Consider the following 18,915-nt stretch of genomic DNA (forward strand, 5'->3'; position numbering starts at 1 on the left):
TCAGCACGAGATGATTATTTATGTGCTATATAAAAAGGTACAAACAAGATGATGTTCTGTTTTTTCTCATGTAAAAAAAAACAATGAATGAACAAATGAAAGATAGAGATATTTACATTTCTAAATCACTGGAAAAATCCAAAGAAGTGAACTATTAAGCATTATTAAAAAAACTATTTATAGATGTGTACAGGATGCCCCAATGTAAGAGAACTGAAATAACGTGTTTCATCAGAAAAGGTGAAGGGTTGAAATAGTTGCAATAGAGATGTTCCAGAATGCCTTGTTTTCACTTGGTGGGAAAGTAAGTTGAAAACTTTCCCTTCCGGAAATGGGCCATAGTCACGCTGATCTCTACCCTAAGGCTGCTACCACAATCCATGGCTGTTTCACATACATACAGTACAGTATGTTAAAATACTTCTTATAGAGTAATATGCTGTTGAACAAAACAGACATAATTTGTTTTCTGCAAAACAAAACAGAAGGAAAAAACTTTTTTTTAAATAATTTAATGTTTAGATGAACCATTTTTTATGTCGCTTTCAGAATACTCCTCCCTGAAGAGCAGAAAATAGTTCTCTCTTAGTACGCATTCTACTCATAATGCACTTCAAACTTGGGGATCATGGAAATGACATGGTTCAAGGCTCAATAATTGAAGGATGCGAAAACAAGGCAAAGTACTCCCAGTCACATTTTGTCTTATCAAATAAAGTGTATCCAGGGATTTGTTTCTTATGTAATTTTTTGTGCTTTAATTAAAATACATTTTTTACTTTATGTAGAATCTTCACAAAGACCTGATGGCATAGACTTACAGGAAGTGGTACTGTACTTAGTATTTACTTTAAGTAAAAAGAACAGTCTAAACAGTCCTATTGTAGTTTCAGAATTCTTTAATGGGACATACTTTGAAAATAGGCCCAAAAAACATTTGATCATCTCTTTGCTTAAAATTTGGATGGATTTCATGTAAACATTTTGACTTCCATTCAATAGCAAATGATTGAACATATATACAAGAAAAGCAGCATAAAAGCTTTGTGGCTTTCCCCATTTTCACAGATTATTTTGGTTCTATTGCCACAACAAATCATGGGATGTTTTTAAAATATAATTGTGTCAATTGTTGTATTCATTAATTGACAGAGTTTAAATTTTCTCTTGAAGCAAGAGCAAAAGCTCCAGTTTTTTAATAAATCTGAGTTTTATGGGATGCTTGACTGGCTTACAGCTATGCAACATACAGTATGAAACAATTGTAATGGCAAAATTGTATTACAAATAACTACAGCATATTATTAGTTTCACTGTCCTTGATAATGCTTTCCATGGGCCTTCCTATCTTCGCTAGTGTAAATCCAGCATTACAGCAAATTACAGCAAATTAAAATTCTTGAAATCAATTAAGATTAACAGTAAATCTGCTAATATGAGATTTTACCAATACTCTCATTATCACATACTGTAAACCACTAGGAATATATTGTGTCAACATGAATTTTTAGTTCACATTTTAATTGTCATTGTAGGAACAGAGAGATTATGTGATGCAAAGGTTTAATACTGAGAAATGTCCTACTTTTTTCCTACAGTTTAAACTGAAAAAAGTTGCAATTGATTTCTTTTGGGTTGTGATGCTCATTTAATGTTGCCGTTAAGCATTACCTGCTATCCAGCCACAAGCAATATATCAGCAGCCAGCTTCATGTGAATGTGTTTCAAGTACAGAACAATTCAATTGCATGCTGTTGGAGGCTACAGAAATCAGTTCTCTCTGGAATTTATGAACCATGGAATACAGATTTAAGACAATCTTCTTGTAATGGATACTTACAAAGAGGATTAGATACGCCTTCAGTCATACCTCTTTGTAGAGAGATCACATGAAATGTGGATGTATAAGCACAATTAGATATTTCATTCTGTTGAGATCTGAGACCTAAGGAACCTTCTGGCTGGATTCAAGGTGAACAAATGAATCGTATTTTAGAATACTTAAAGCACAAATCATAAACAATGACTGAACCCATTAGGCTATAAATACAGTATAAGCAAGTTTCAGAATAGACATTGAAATAAACGTATATTTACAAAATTAAAGTCTCATGAACATCTTATATTTATATTGTATTGGGCCATAATGGTCGTTTAATTTTCTTCTTGTTAATCATGACTTATCATTGAGATATTGCACTAGTGTCACAGTTCAACCCAATGCAGATCCAATAAGTCTAACCTTTCAGTTTTCCAAAGATCTGATTAGAAGTTATCTTATTCTTTCAATACCCTCTGCAAAACAGAATCCATTCACAGTTTATCCAACCCAGCTCAACAAGAGAGCAACAATAATTGCAGCTTGAAGTATCTGTATAACGTCAATTCAGCACAGAACCACTTTGGTGTCATTATAGATTTTAAGTTCAAAGACACATCAACAATTAAAAGTAATCCACAAATGCATGATAATAGAATAAAAGAAAATTCCTTTATCTACTCTCAGCCACTCCTGGTTGTTCCACAATATGTAATTACTAAATATACATCTGCTGAATGCTATGCGTTGCAAAAACACTGCAAAAGAGCCACTATCACAAAACAAGGCTTTTCAATCTAACAAAGCAAATGATAAAGATAAGTGGCTATGTGATACTGGCTGCTATACAGCCACATTCACTGAAATCTCGCTGAAATTATCTGGCTCAAAATCTTTGTTATACATTTACAGGCTCTCTTTCACTGATTGAAGCAGCCCTGGAGACGAAAGTTCCACAGCAGAATGAAAAACTTCTGAAGCTTCACTGAAGATGCCTGAAGATTTTTAAAAGGAGACTGAAGTAGGAATTTAGCTGCAAACTCATTAACTCTGAATACCAAGTCTATCACACAGGCAGACAACTCCAGACAGGATTTTAAACAATCCAGTTCTTTCTCCTGGTGGAAAAACCAGCAGTAAGTTTTGAAGTAATGCTGAGTGTCACATCACTGTTTCTCTTTCCTCCTCCACAACTATTGTGGGCTTTTCTCCTTCATCGAGTCCGGACCCATTTGCCTGCTCCTCTTCTTTGATGGGCACTTCCTGTCCTGAGGATGGAATTGAGTTTTCTGAAACAGAGCCATTTTTTACATAACCTGGCAGGTTGCGATGCCCATTGATTGAAGCAGGTCCCAAACGGGTAGTGAGGTGTAGTGCCAAAGAGCCTCTTGCTGTCACATTTGTGATACTGGTGTGTGAAACCATGGGCCCATAGCTGTATGTGTTACTACCACTCCGAGCTTTTCTTTTAAAATCAAGGGCAAGTGTCCTTCTGCTCCAAGCCTTTTTTATCTCAGCCTGAACCTAATAAAAAAAATCACAGGAAAACATTTTGAATAAGAATACAGAAAATACTTTCTACAGAAATAAATAAAACAATATCAATGAAACATCATATTTGTAAGAAAGCAGATGTGTTATTTTTTTATATGATATGTTTTAAAATCTACTGTTTATAATAACATTTTAGAACAATATTATACTAGTACTACTATATTTACTAGCAGCAAACAACAAAATAAATACTCACTTCACCATTGCAGAAGCAATAGATAATTGCCACAAAGAACCCCTAGAAAAGAATTACTCAAAATTAGATCAAATAACACCTTCGAAGAGTTCATTGGCTTACTTAACAGAATATTTGTTTTCCAAAGTATGAGTCTCTAACATTATTTACTATACCTGGAATGAATTAAAAAGCATTTCATAGTGCATCTGTATCTGCCATGGAATTCCTGAAACTTCAGTATATGGCATGGCCATGAAGACAATGTAATGAACACCAAACAGAGGCATGAGGACCAGAGTAGACTTCAGCAGCTTTCTGTCAAAGGAAAAGGACATTTCTGTCATTTCTGTTAGGTTGTTGGATAAAATTCATTGCTGAATTTAAAATCTATATTTATAAAGCTTAGTATTTGGCAGATGAAGAAAATCCCATGGTGGATGGTTCTGCAACCCAACTGAACATAACAGGGGTACAGTACTTTGCATTCCAACAACATCTTACTGAGACCACACCCCAAATGGACAGCACCCCAAGAGAGCAGAGAAGATTCATGTGCTGCAGACATCTCTTTGACTAAAATCACCTCTTGAGATTTTGTTGTAGCTCCTACTTTTGGCTGGGAAGAAAGTAGAGCTCTTTCTTTCTCACCAAAGGGAAATTTAATTGTAATTACAGCTTTGCTGATTTGCTTCATATCCACAATTTTGAAATGTAATGATTAAAGCTAAGATATTTTATTATTCCATGCTGAGGTAGTCAAAAAGTCAATGAATTGAATATTACAATTGTACATGTATTTATAACATTTGTTATAACTGAACATTAACTTTATTTGTAATGGCAATCTACTCATACTTAATTAATAACTCACAGAAATTGTTTTTGTAACATCTTACATGGGTAACATTTTTTTAAAAGCTTCTGATCGTCCAGCGAGAAATGTCTCACCATGAAATTTGAAACTATTTACATAATACATTGATATAATAAAACTGTCCTATTAACTAGTGTAATACAATAACATCCATGTAAATATTGCCATTTCATAAGTTTATATGTATATCAACCATGGAACTATACATAAGTCTGTATTACAACTAGGTTAATAAAAACAGCTCCTAATGTATATTAGGTATTTCTTACCTGTATTGTTGTCTAGTATCACATCTTCCAGCATTTGTTTCTCTTAATTTTGTTGCTAAAACTCTGATTATATTTAAAAACAACAAAAAATTTACCTGTAAATAAGAACAAAATAATATTACTGAACCTTTATGATATCTTAATAAAAACTAAGACCTTGTAGAAATTCATGTTTAAAGTTTATAAGATAGACATAGCGAAATGTTTAGAAATCCACTCAGTCATTTTTTTTCTCGCACTACTATTGTTTCTGTCATTCAAACTTCAGTTGTATAAGCATCACATCTTGGTTTGTTTTGGGCCAAATTTAGTCTATCAACATGTGTTTGTCGCTTATAGCAGAGACCAAAATAAATGGGCACAAGGTGGAATTCTCCCCATCATAGCGCACATACTGTACAAACACAAACACGGACAAGATCACACTCACACCAGGGCCAGTTTCCCCAGAAGCCAATTACCCTACCAGTATATCATTGGATTGTGGAGGGAAACCGGAGCAGCTGGGGGAAAACCCATTGGAGAAAATACATACTCCATGTAGATAGCACCTCGGAATTCAACACAAGGCTCCAGCCCTGCGAGGCAGAAATGGTAGCCACTTTGCCAATGTGCCACCACTGCTGTTTTTTTTGTATGAATATTCAGGTGGTACTCATAAGCAAACATCAAACATCAATTAAGGCATGCAATTTATGCTTCTTTACAATATCTGTTCATTTCTAGAATGGCCCTGTCTTCAGGCTGCTGGCGGAAAATTAGCAATGTAAACAAGCTTGAGCTGAAGCAATAACCCAGGGATTTTTTTTTTCTTATTCAAACATTTTGCCACCTTTCCTGCCAAGTTTGTTAATTCAATATTTACTTTGCCACAAAGGTCTGTACAATTTTTCATGTATGCTGCTGTTGAACATTTTATGCATAAGGTCCATCCATCCTTCCTTTACCAGAATGCTGCTTATCCGTGTGAGACTAAAGGGAATCTGGAGCCTATCCCGGAAGCATATGTCAAAAGGCAGGTCTGAAAGAAAATGACCATCTCTACCTGGATAGGACGCCAATCCATTGCAAGACCAGAAAAAAAGGGACAATTTATAAAGGCCAATAGAACTTAGCCAGAATGTCTTCCAAGGCGGGAGTAAACAGGAACACTGAGAGAAAACCCATCTGAACACAGACTACATGCAAATTCCACAGTAGGAGCCAGAGAGCAGAAACAAACCCTGGGCCTGACAGCTCTAAGGCAGCAGCACTAACTGCTATACAGTACCAACTCGCTGCTCTGCATGAAAACCAAAAAATTAAATGGATAGCCTGCTGTCATACAATCATAAAAATCACCTGACAGATTATTTGACATTGTAGTAATTTGTGTTCATAATAAATAGCTCACATGTACAGTGTGTCTTTTATAAAACAGTTGATTTAAATAAAATCAGTTTTTACTTACCACTATTGCTGCCAATATTGGCACTTGTGCTATCCATTTAAGGTTGCCAGCACTAAGATCCCAGCACCTACAGGAAGATGTATAAATTATCATCTGAACAACACTGTGTTTTCATTCATGCTTTCAGATAAAATAATGAGAAACGACATGTAATTTGGAAGTAAAATTTCCATTTTAAGTTCAATTTTGGATTGAAAGGTCGAGTAAATGTGTATAAAACCTTGCAACAATTTGATATACAGTATGTCTTTGTATTGCTTTGATATCCTATACTCTATGTACTGTATCATCAATGTACAGTAATAGACTTTTATTTCTCACATCAAAAATGGAGAAATTTTATTTTAATTTAAATTTAAAATACAACTGAAGATATATACAGTATAAAGATCATTTGTATTCTCTGCTAATTACATACTGTATGTTCTGTTGACATAGATGTCCGTTTACTAATCACTGAAAGATCCAAATTCAGCCTTTCAGCATGTTTGTCACTTAGAGCAGAGACCAAAAATAAAAATAATACTACTGAGCTGTGGAAATCTTTGTACAAATGCCATAATGCTTACTTATTTATGTGATAGCACAGTACATTTAGCCTCGCCATTACAGATATACTTGAAAAGATCTTTGACAATCTCCAGTGTATTGCAGAAAATCATTAATCAACGTATAAGACAAGCAAGTCAATAAACATGTGATCAAGAAATGAAAGGCAACCATTCAGCTAATAGTGATGGTAACATTTCCTGCATAGTGGAGTGACATAGGTAACATGCTTATGGAATGTTCTTTACCCTAATTAAGTTTCTCTGGAAACAGACATTTTAAAATCAGGTACAGTAGGTAACCCATGAAGACCACAATGACTGGAGTCTCGGAAAGAATTACAGAGAGACTTAGAAAAGGCCATCTTCGGTTTAAATTGATTATTTCTTGTACACGTCAATCAAAAGAAAGAAGAAAGAACTAAAACACTAATCTTTCTAATTACCTAATTATCAAGCTACCTAATTAACTATATTGAATAGAAAGAGAAATACATGTCTTGCATGCAAAACCTGAAACATGAAAGCTTTTCACACATATTTTCTTCATTTCAGAGAAAACACCTTGTAATAGTTATGACCCAACTGGAATATTAATGATAACAATATTATTAACACTTAACTCTGACAAAATGCATCTGACAAAATTTCTTATTTCCTGCAAATTAACACTTCAGGCTATACTTTGATTAATCTATCAGGTTGTATTTCATATAGTTACAATACTTACTCTGTGTCTGCTAGAGTAGCTCTTCCACTAGCCCACACAGTAACAAACACAGCTGGGACCCCTATAACATAAAACATAACAATCAATTTTAAGAAACCATTCAATTTCATCCATCCTTAGCATAATCATTATCTGTATTTAACCACATAAGTCAGAAATTTGATACTGTGATAAGTCTCAGTAATTTGAGAGCAAATTGTAATAATTATTTATAGTACATGATTGACAGTATCAATTATACATATTGATGAAAACAAATAGCATTTAAACATAGAAACAGTAAAAAGCAAACAAAATAAACATTATAAAGTTAATGAACAGCAAACTAATAGTAATAAGAAATCCTTATAATGTTCTCCTTCCTGTTTTGTGTTTTTAGTGAAAACCTATTGTTCTCATTATTTTTCTACTGTATATACAGTATATTAATGATAGCAATTTGTGTTTAATGTATTTTAATAGAAGTGTTCTCCAGTTTAAAAATGTGTTTTTATATATTAAAGGTAACTATTTTAAATATTAAAGGTAAATAACTTGTGAAATAAACTAAAAAATGAAAACTATTGTAACAATTATTTAACAGTAGACTAGCTTTTAAACTCAAACTCTGTCATGTAGGTCTTTATTGAATATTCCACATCTTCTTAAATCCTATACATTGGCTTCCTTTAAGAAAAAAAAAAAACATAAAATCCTTGGACCAAACAGCTAACAGGCTAAATAGGCTGGATAGTCTCTCATTTTTTAACATTTTTACATAATTTGAATTTCAGATTATTTTTTGCAAGACAATACAACAAAGTAAAAAGATGTGGATATAATTATATTGTTATTAAATTCTTTAGATACATGATTCCATATATATTCCGTATTAATCAAATTCTAAAAAGTATTTGTTTTTTTATTGAGATAACAAGTGAAAGTATTTGCAAAAATGGTTAAACATTAGAACTTTTTACGAAGTATACCGTATAAACTTAATATAGTCAAAAGAAGCACGTAAAAACTTTTCCAAAATAACCACAGTATGTAGCTGATTGAAAGACTTTGATGCTTAAAATGTTTAGGAAGAATGTGGAATGCCGGTGTGTATTTTTTTATTTAAACTATCAATACCAGCCATATACAGTTTACATAATATGCTTATGTTCCTAAATTAATATTGTTTATGACCTTCAGATGCATTTTGCTCCTCTTCTTTTTATGCTCAACTACTAAAATTTCCCTTTAGTTGTAAAATTCCACATATATATTCAATTCTAAACAGATTAAAACATGCACAGTGAAGAGATTAAATGATTAAATCATTTCAACAAATGCACCACAAGTGCCCCTGTCATTTTAGCCAGCCAAATCACGTACTGCAGTACAACGCAGTGAACTATGAATAATTTTGCACGGTACAGGGTTGTATCATGCATTTTGAATGGCTGCATCTGAATGCCACATATGGTACACTTTACAACTACAGTATGTGTACTTACTGCATATACTGTACTGTACCTCTCCAAATAATGAATTGTAAAACACAGATACACAGATACAAAAACAGCGATAATACTTTTTTTGAGGTAAAATATTGAGGGTAAGCTGGTTGTTTTACAAAATCAAACCTTGAGACAAAGAAAACTGAAATTTATCGTCTGGCCTACATCCATTAATTCTAGTTTCCATTGCTTTTGAGCCCCTACAGTACAGTATATTCCTTTTAAAAATTCATGGAGGGCATAAAGAAAAATAATGAAATAGTTCAATTTTAAAAATGTAAAACATGAATTGACTATAGTGCTTTTTGAATTTAACACATTTAAAATAATTTAGTGTACATGTAGAGTACGGTGACAAAAAATGTCAATGACAAGTTATCTTTCATGTGAAAATGGTAAGAGAAACCTGGTTTAAAAAAACAAATACTCTTAATTATATCATCAAACATCATTGTATAAATAGCAGACAACACATGCTGTCATAGATCAAATAGATTCAATAATTGCCCCTGGTTTCACTTCAACAATAAGATTCCAGTTCTTTCTCAGTAGGAAGCAACATGAGAAATGACTAATGTTTCTACATCTCACGCTTCTCTGACCTCATTGTAATGTCCTCTATTATAACTTTTAGTTCCATAGAGAGTATTGAATGAAATAATGATGCCTTGTGTATTATTCACTAAACCTAGTCTTCATGACTGAAAGAACTCAAAATGATTTTTTCATGCATTGTTCCCATCATGGAACATCACACACTTGTCTTTTGTACTCAGCATGTTTTCTCTGTGATACAGGCAGATGAACACTCATGCCAAAAACACTCTTGTTTATTTTGTTTTGGTGCCAAATATGTAATCAAGGGAATGAATTATATCATGCTCATTGTCCCCACTCTTTCATTCACTGGATAGATGTTACATTTATTATGCAGCTGCTTTTTATTATAATCAATGGGAAGGAGAGCCTCTTCTTTTTCATAATAATACATTTTGAGCCTGATATTATAACCGTTAAGTTGCTTTGTATTTAAAATGTTTATTTGTTAACATTACATTGATGAACAATGACACATATAACCAGTTTCTCTCATATTGCATTAAAAAATTAAAATGTTCCTTAACTCAATCCATGACACAAGGCAAACACAGAAGGAAACCATACAGTATTTTGAAGTTAGAAGAGGAGAAACCTTGGATAAAACACCTCCAGAATTTGAAATAGACATAACAATTCAGTTCGAATTGTTTAATTAAATACCATCTTTGCTTTAAAGCAAATAATCACTCTTTTTGTGTTCTTGTGGATCAAGAACTGATTTCCTTAGCAAGGCATTGTATTTCTTTGTGCTGCTTGTACTGTATCTTGTTTAGAGACTTTTTAGCTTGTTAAAAAAAGGTATGGTGCAATAGGTTTCATGTAACTTTCTGATTTTCAAAATACCTTGAGGCAATTATCTTAGATTCATGTATAGTATTATGTCCTAATATGTGCATTTGTACGCATATCTTTATCTTGTAACACTAGGCTCTTTGAAACAAAGAAACAATGGTGATCACTTAAACCCAATCCTTACAGTTTCAAGCAACTAAATTGTAAATTATTGTTATTATTAATGCTAATATTTTACAAAAAGTGTCCTTTTTCTAGTTTGTTGTCTCAGTCTCTATAAGTCAGAATGAAAATAAGAATCATTCAAATCAAAAAGCTGCATGCAACTGAGATAATACTCTGTGCAACACACAAGCTAACATTGCATTTTTTTATTTATTTATAAGTTCTCTGCTCTTAGCAGCTTCTTTTTCTGTAGAATGACAGAGATAATAACACAGCTTTGGCACTTTACTTCAAAGTATTTTCAATCATGTTGGGCAAATGTACTGTAATTACACCTTAGTCAAGTGTTTCCAGAGGGGGAAAAAATGCTATGACTAAATCTGCACAGGATGCTCCATTGGAAAACAATGAACCTTCACTAAGATTCAGATAGAAAACTGCTTTCAATTACATTTGTAGTGGAATTATTAGTATTTTTTGGCAGACCGTAAAGTGCTAAGATTTTAAGATGCTACCACCTACAGTGTAGATTACACAGAAAATGTGTGACCTGAAAAGTGCAACAATTTGAACTTTCAACAAGAAGGTTGATTTTCTTTTCTTTTCTTTTCTCTTATCTGTTTTTTGTTAATGTGTTAACATTTAACTGTTGTGCCTCATTGTTTTATAATTTAATTTAGTTGTTTTACTTATAGTAAAAGCTTTCCATCTTGTTTAATCAGAAAAATCCATAACATTGAAATTCTTATCAGTTCTAAATAACAAGTGTATTTATAATATAAATATGTTTCCAGATAAAAATAATTCCTTTATAATCCTCTCTAAAATGGAACATCAGCTGTATTTAATACCCACTCCATTGAAATGTTAATGGTGTAGGCATTTTTATCCATTGGCTCAAACAGATGAAATAAAATAAAACTATAGTACTTGTTGCTTCAGTAGCATGTTTTAAATATGGGCTTCTTCCAGATATTAAACCAGAGATTACATATTAGAACATATTATTTATACTGTATACATAGTGTGGTTATATTTGAGAATTTCTTAAATAATTATTTTATTGCATTCCAATCATTATATTGAGTTAATAAATTGGTTTGCTTGAAAAACACATTTAAAAAAGTAAAAAGTAACTGAATGGGTTTTAAAGATATAAATGATTTTCATTCTGCACGAAATATACTGTACTGTATATAGTAATTATTCTGTCAAGGATACTCATTGATTTTATGCAATGAATGGCACTTTTAGTGAGAACAGTTTTTGTTCATTTTTAATCATCAAACACATTTGAAAAATTACAGCCTCGATGAATACCAACAAAAGGATCCTCTATATAAAAGATATAGGATATTAAGACAGATCAGGTTGCAATAGTGCTATATAAAGTGAATGTGGAGAGTACTGAAACAATACCAGCATTTTTATTTCGCTGAAGACAGACCAACATACCAGATCTTTTGAGCTACCCTGAGAGACCCATATTGCAGCCATCATGTACTGTAGGTAGAGTACCAGGAAAAATATCCCTTTTTAGATTGCTGAACACAGAGACACCTATTTTCACAATTTAAGTCTGGCAAGCAGTGCATCCACAGCAAAACCCATTTTTATTACACATTATTGCAGCATGAGGATCTGCATTGTCATACTAAAATGTTCTCACATAAGAATGAGTCCACATAAAGAGCAACAAGTGAGGTCCCAGGACTTGATTGATATAGGGCTTTGAAGCCAAGCTGCAGTCAATCGCTAAAAGTGAAATTCTGTAGCAACTAGACACCCCTTACCCAGTCTAGAGTTATTTTAAGATAACAATATACACTATATTCTTGTAAGAACACATACTGTAAGAATAAACACAGTCATAAGCTTCCTTTGAAACTACCTGGGACCCCAGATACTGTCCCAGGTTATAGTTTATATAGGATAAAGTGCAACATTAAAAGTGCATTTTCCAGATAGTAACTGCTGCTAAGTTTTTAAATCTTTAAGTAAAAAAAAAATCAAAAGAGAAAGCAAAATGTCCTTTGTTTTGCACCCTAGATCAAACACACTGGGTGCATAGACAGTCTTGTCACCCAAAGGATATCATAGATATGCATTGTAGAGCTAATATAGTACTATTGATATTGTAAGTCATGAAACAATCAAAGGCTGTCCTCATTAAAATTTCACCTGACTGGAAATGTGAACCCCTTTGTTACTCTGATGTAAGCAAGAGACAGCAGAATTATTATTTGTGTATTTATGATTAGAGAAAATATAAATACTGTAAATTCTGTGATTTAGTGAATCGTTCTGGTTAACATCACTTCTTAATTGCATAATTATGAAGCCTAAACAGACACTACACTATTTTAGAGATCCCAGTGTAAATTAATTCCTGAAGTCTGTGGAGAAACCAGACTTAATTCATGTGGGCGTCAAGATAAAGGAGTGTCAGGGCAAAACCAAACATCCAAAGAATGTGAAACTAAAATTCATCTTGTTCTTTTCTTGCTATTCTTATTCTTCTTTTCCATTATTTCTTATCTTCTTATTTACTGCCTTTTGTTAAATACTATTTAACTATAAATGTTCATTTTTTCAACCGAATAATGTTTTGATTTAGAATCCACAGACCTGTTTTTTAGTCCTACATTGTCTTGTGGTTTTCATTTTATTTCAAGTCTGAGCCACAGAATAGGAAAAGTATTTCCTTAAGTCTAGCTACAGTAACTAAGGCTAAATACAGCAGCACATATGGTAAGGCAGTCCCTGTTGCCTTCCAGGTACAACTTTGTTTTAGAATTATCTACCAAATATTTATCATGATTCCTTCAACCTTTATGACTTGTAATAAGGATAAACTGTTATCTGATATTGTAGGTCCAATATCAGATCATTTCAATTTAACTTTGTTAACTTGTACTGGCAAGATTGCCAAAGCTCCAATTGCCATCTGCGTGTTATAGTGAACATGCTATAGTAGTTGAAAAAGAAAGAAAATATAGAAATTATTACTCATTACCATAAAACAGTTTTACTCAAAATCCTCTCACTCTTTGAAAAAGGTGATGCAGTTAGTGGGCAATACAACATCCACATTGTATGCGCTGTGCATATAGAAATGATACACACAGTGTGTACAATGCAGGAGCTGTAAAGCCTAACTTCAAAGGAGATTTCAGTTTGTTTGTTTTCATACCACTATTTTTCAGATCAACTCAGAAGTGATTTATTTATTAATTACTCAGCATTCAGCTACATCAGGACCATGAAATATTTTTTAAGAGAAAATAAATAGAATTAGTCTAATTCATGATAAAAAATAGAAGTTACTATATAATAAATAAAACCAGTGACCAATGCAGTATTCACATTTATAGCAAAAAGACAGAATGTACTGTATACAAATAAATACTTTCAAATAGTAAAAGTAATAATAGAAAACATTCCATAATAAACAATATGATTTTAATTATATAACTGATAATTATAACACAGAAGTTCTTAATAATTACTTAATAAGAACACATGTAAACAATGCATGGCATGGTGGCACAGTGGTTAGCAATGTGACCTTGCTATGCTGGGGCCCTAAATTCAATTCCTGGGTTTCTATCTAAGTGGAGTTTGTATGTTCTTCCCATGCTTGAGTGGATTTCTTCTGAGTGCTCTGGTTTCTCCCCATAATTCAAAAACATATTTTTTAGGATAATTGGTCCGGCTGTCTGTGCATTGATGTCTGTGTGTGTGCCCTGTGATGGACTGGTGTCCTGTCCAGGGAGTATCCTATCTTGTATCAGTTGCTTGCCAGGATAGGCTCCAGCTCCATGGTGATCCTGTTTTGGATACAATGGCTAGAAAATGGATGGATAAGAAAGGCTATAAATGAGAGGAGGCTATTTAGCCATCTAACTCAGTTACTTTGAGTAAAGACATGCCTCCTGCTCTGAGTTTTAAATCTCTACTTTTGTCCTCTGGTTCTCATTTCACTGTTCATTCTGAAGGAATCCTCTAATTTGACTTTATCAGTGCTTTTGAGGATTCTAAATACTTGTTTTGGATTCCGCTTATAACCTTCACAATTCAAAACAAACAAACAAACAAAATATTTTCATAAAATTAACTAAAATTATTATTTTTATTATTTTCTTTAAAAATCTGTAGTTAAGAGTCAAAAGGTAAATAGTTAAAGACTGAGTAGTCCTGGAGGACCTCATGCTGAATGAAGATACTCAAAAAGGAAACAAATATCTCAGTTCATAGGGCTGCCTAAAAAGACCATAAGTATAGGGGATAAACTATACCATGGGATATGTAAGATCATACAGTGTATTGTGGTTGGTAAAGGAAAATTCACAAAGCTCATTATTAGTGATACAGTTAAATAGCAGTTTTTGTTTACTGTTTGCCTCTAATCAGCAAAATAATCAAAGCAAAAACTCACAAAATGTAGTTTAGCCTCTTTTGATACAGTTTGTAGCGATAGACTAGTAGATTACAACCCCGCTGATATCATTGTAGAAAAACAAAACTATTTAATGAAACTGAAGGATATGAAAACTAATGCTAATTTACACATATTCAAAACAAATTTATATATATATATACACATTTCAATCCTAGTAGTTTCTCAACATTCCTGCATGGGTATAATTTTTTTTTTTCCTAGAATGGTACATTTTAACTGATTATATTGTGCATTTGCATTATGATTTGCTGTCAAAACTTGTGTTTAAAATAAATTGATTTAGTTTGGCCAAGAATTTCAGGATTCAAAAGCATCTCTGACATTTCTTTTGTATGAACTAGAGAGCCCAGAGGTCAAGTCATTGCAAGGCACATACTGTAGCAGTAAAAATTATCAAGTGGGTAGCCTGGACTGCCAGTAAGCAAAACGAAACCTACAGTATCTGTTCCGCACTTAATACAAGCTGAAAAGCAAAGTAATAACAATAACACGTAAATGTAATTATATAAAAGCCTGAGCAAATTTATAGTGCCCTTATACAGTATATATCTGGGAACGGATGTAAAGTCATTTTGAAATTAATGTTTAATGTTTCTTTATTAGCCCTATACAATTTCTTGCATTAGGAATTCGTCTTTTCACATACCCCAGCTTGCTCTCCATGAGATACAGACACACAGACAGGGAGAAGCTTGGGGTCAGAGTGCAGGGTCTGCCATTGTATGGCGCCCCTGGAGCAGTTAGGGTTAAGGGCCTTGCTCAGGGGCCCAACGGAGTAGGATTCCTCTGCCAGCCACGGGATTTGAACTGGCAACCTTCCAGTCACAGGCGCAGATCCTTAGCCACAGAGCCACCGCTCCGCCTGATATTTTACAGTGTCATTGTTTCAACTGCTTGATTATAGAAATACTAAGTATTTTCATATTTCAGAATGTCATGTATCCCTGACAAATTGAACTTTTTTAAGCAGATAATGTCAAATTGTACCCGAAAAGAAAAAGGCATTTGAAAAAAAAACATGAACTTTTGCTACCTAGGTAATGAAGACCTTCATCTCAGGCTTAACTGAACAAGAATTGGAAAGATCACAATGTTGCATTTGACCTCTTTAACTTCAACAGACGTTTCACCTTCTTGGCCTTTTCTTGATTGTTACCATTATAGTGGTAAAAAAGTAGAAAAACATTAAGATTGTAGGCAATTATGTAATTAAATCTGAAAGTACTCCTGAGAGTTCCAAAAAATAGTTGCATACAGTTACTGTAGATCAGTAATCACAGAGAAAGCTTATGTTTAATTTGGAGTATTTACTGTATGTCCAGTATAGTATTTATTGTTTTTAGTCTACCTCAGTGATTCACAACAATTATTTTTTACATCACATTATACATGAAAATGTGATGTATTAAAATACATTGCAATAACAAAGAAATAATATGCACCCTGTCAACATTTGTAATGCACAAACTTAAATTATCCAAAATTTGTATTCATTACCTAAAGAAATGTATCTGTTAAGCATAGCAGTGCATGTGCAAGAATGTATGTACTGTATAATGAGTAGGATACAAGTGTTGTTCCACTGTACAAAAAAGTATATGAAAGCTAAATAATGATTCCCTTGCTGCATTCCATCAGTACAGTTTGTGAATAAATGCATCTCTTGCATTGTTTTTTTAGTAGTATCCTCAGGAGAGATGACTAATGCCTCCTGTCACAAAAACTGCAGCCTACAGAAAAGAACCAATAGTGCCTTTCCAAACAAAACTGAAATGTGAGGCACTTTAGAAAAAATACTTATCTATGGAACTTCATTTTCAACCATGAAAATATGTTTCTAAGTGGTTACATTACCCCTATATACAGTACTGTAAATAGCTACAGTGCACCCTATTGTGTAAAAAAGGTATGTTACCATGTTGTTTTAAAACTACTTTCCAAAAATAGTTTAGGCCTAGTTGTCTCAGAGCATGCATTTAAATTCCCCTATATACAGTTTGGAAATTTGTATATGACAATAAAAGTAATGAAAACAACAAAACCCTATAACAGTTCAAATTAACTTGCCATTTTTGTTCATTACAAATGCTGTAAAAAGAAGATCTTAAAGGTCAACATAGAGAGTACACCATTTGCTATTACTCATAAATGGACTCAGAATATGGACTTCACTGTATTAGGAAGAAAAATTCTAAATTCCATCATCAAATAAATTAACAGGAAACACTACTATATGATATACTTAACATTTTTTTAAGTGTGTGACAGATGAATTAGTAAATACCATTTTAAGTCAAATCACTGTCATTATTTTCCTAGGAACAACAACTGGAAAATACATTTTCACACCTACAGTAAAGCAACCTATTTACAAAATTTACTTTGTATATTCCATGTAAAGTATCTCTTCATATGATTTCATTAGATAAATAAAAATTATCTTAACCACTTACAGTACCTTTCCAACTTTAGTTTATTAGTTACAAAAAAGAGAAAATGTTTTTTTTTAGATTTCTACATGTTTCTCCTTTTTGTTGTGCTGTATAGCTAGAAGATTTTGTTCTGACTGCCAATTGTTGTAACAGGAGAGGAGTGATAAGAACTACATATACGTCTATGAAATATACATGATTAGACCATCAGCTTTCTTTTATACAACAAATTCAAAAAACACATAACAAGATCTTCTGCACCAACTGGAAAGGTAAGATGTTGGACACAGGCCTTCGACCATGATCACTGTTAAGGCTGAAAAACACATGCATATGCTTTGCTTTTCAACAAAAGTTGAACTACAGTATGACCATAATTGCCCTTTATTAATAGGGGTATTTTATAATTAGTCAGCAACTGTTGTAGGTTACCTCTGTCTCATTGGTTTGGCTTGATACCCGTAGATAGTATAAGGTTTCACACTAAAATTCAGGTAATGTTATTCTAATTCACCTCTTAATTCTGAAACATGAAACACTATGAGAAATTGGTCTATTGTGCTTAGAATTGCCAACTTGGAGACATTTTAAGTAATAGTTTGGATTTCTTTTTTACTCCAGTCACCTGATATTAAGATAAAACAACCTTTCCTCACAATCTTTATTGTAATTAGGGTATCTGTTTTCACATCTTAATCTGCCTTAATAATAAGTCTATATGAGGGGTTAAACATTTTGTTTTTATTTGCCCAAAGACTCATACATACATACATATTAGAAATAATCTAGTCCTGGAGTGTCTGTTTTTAAACACTGACTAAAAATTTTCATTTTTGCTTAATTCATTATTACTGATCATTTTCTATAATTCATAATGTCTGTGAACCTTGAAAACTTAAAAATTAAAAAAAACTATTATCTGAAGAAAATGCATTACAAATGTCTATATCTATATCAGAACCTAAGCAATATTAAGTGTTTTCAATATACTTAAATAGACTGCAGATTTAAGAAAAAACAATCTAATTGTATTTAATGAAAACCACACAAGGAAATACAGTATAAACGTGTGCACATGGTGAACATTAAAAAGGACTTAACCTCATTGTACATTCTAGTTAATTCCTTTATTTCAACATAAAACAGTCTCATTTTATTTTTGCATGACAAAATTACATTAAGAACTGCACCACCTACAGTATGTGTGTATAACTATTTCATGTGTTTACTATTAGGAAAATTTGTCAGGAATTGTACACCAATGGGAAATATTTTGGCAGGTATAGCCATGGTTCCAGCACTATACTAACTGGTGGTTAAACTAAACACTTGGTTTTGTTAATACAGCTTTTACATATCTGTATAACTGTGTTACAGAAATTAAATATACTGTATTAAATACTTCATCTGATCTGTGAATGATATCTGTTAATTTGATAGCTTGGGAGCTTTAACACTGGCTCTTTTATTACTGGTGACTCACATTTATACTGTTACTAACTTACATTATTTCTACTGAAAATAATGCAACTAATTACATTTATTGCAATAATGT

At 32.7% G+C, this 18,915-nt stretch overlaps 1 protein-coding gene across 2 annotated transcripts in view; it reads right to left on the reverse strand.

Moving 5' to 3' along the window:
- Window positions 1-527: 527 nt before the first annotated feature.
- pth1r (parathyroid hormone 1 receptor) overlaps window positions 528-18,915 on the reverse strand; it is a 140,360-nt gene continuing 121,972 nt past the window's right edge. For both annotated transcript variants that reach the window (XM_015354107.2, XM_015354108.2), the window contains exons 8-13: window positions 7,423-7,483; window positions 6,145-6,211; window positions 4,695-4,789; window positions 3,725-3,866; window positions 3,570-3,611; window positions 528-3,343 (exon numbers count right to left, since the gene is read on the reverse strand). In XM_015354107.2, coding sequence (XP_015209593.1) covers window positions 2,981-3,343; window positions 3,570-3,611; window positions 3,725-3,866; window positions 4,695-4,789; window positions 6,145-6,211; window positions 7,423-7,483 — 770 coding nt within the window. In that variant the 3' untranslated portion in view covers window positions 528-2,980. The remainder of the gene's footprint in view (window positions 3,344-3,569; window positions 3,612-3,724; window positions 3,867-4,694; window positions 4,790-6,144; window positions 6,212-7,422; window positions 7,484-18,915) is intronic.

Source organism: Lepisosteus oculatus, chromosome 6 (assembly GCF_040954835.1).
Source record: "Lepisosteus oculatus isolate fLepOcu1 chromosome 6, fLepOcu1.hap2, whole genome shotgun sequence".
NCBI classification, from domain to species: Eukaryota; Metazoa; Chordata; class Actinopteri; order Semionotiformes; family Lepisosteidae; genus Lepisosteus; species Lepisosteus oculatus.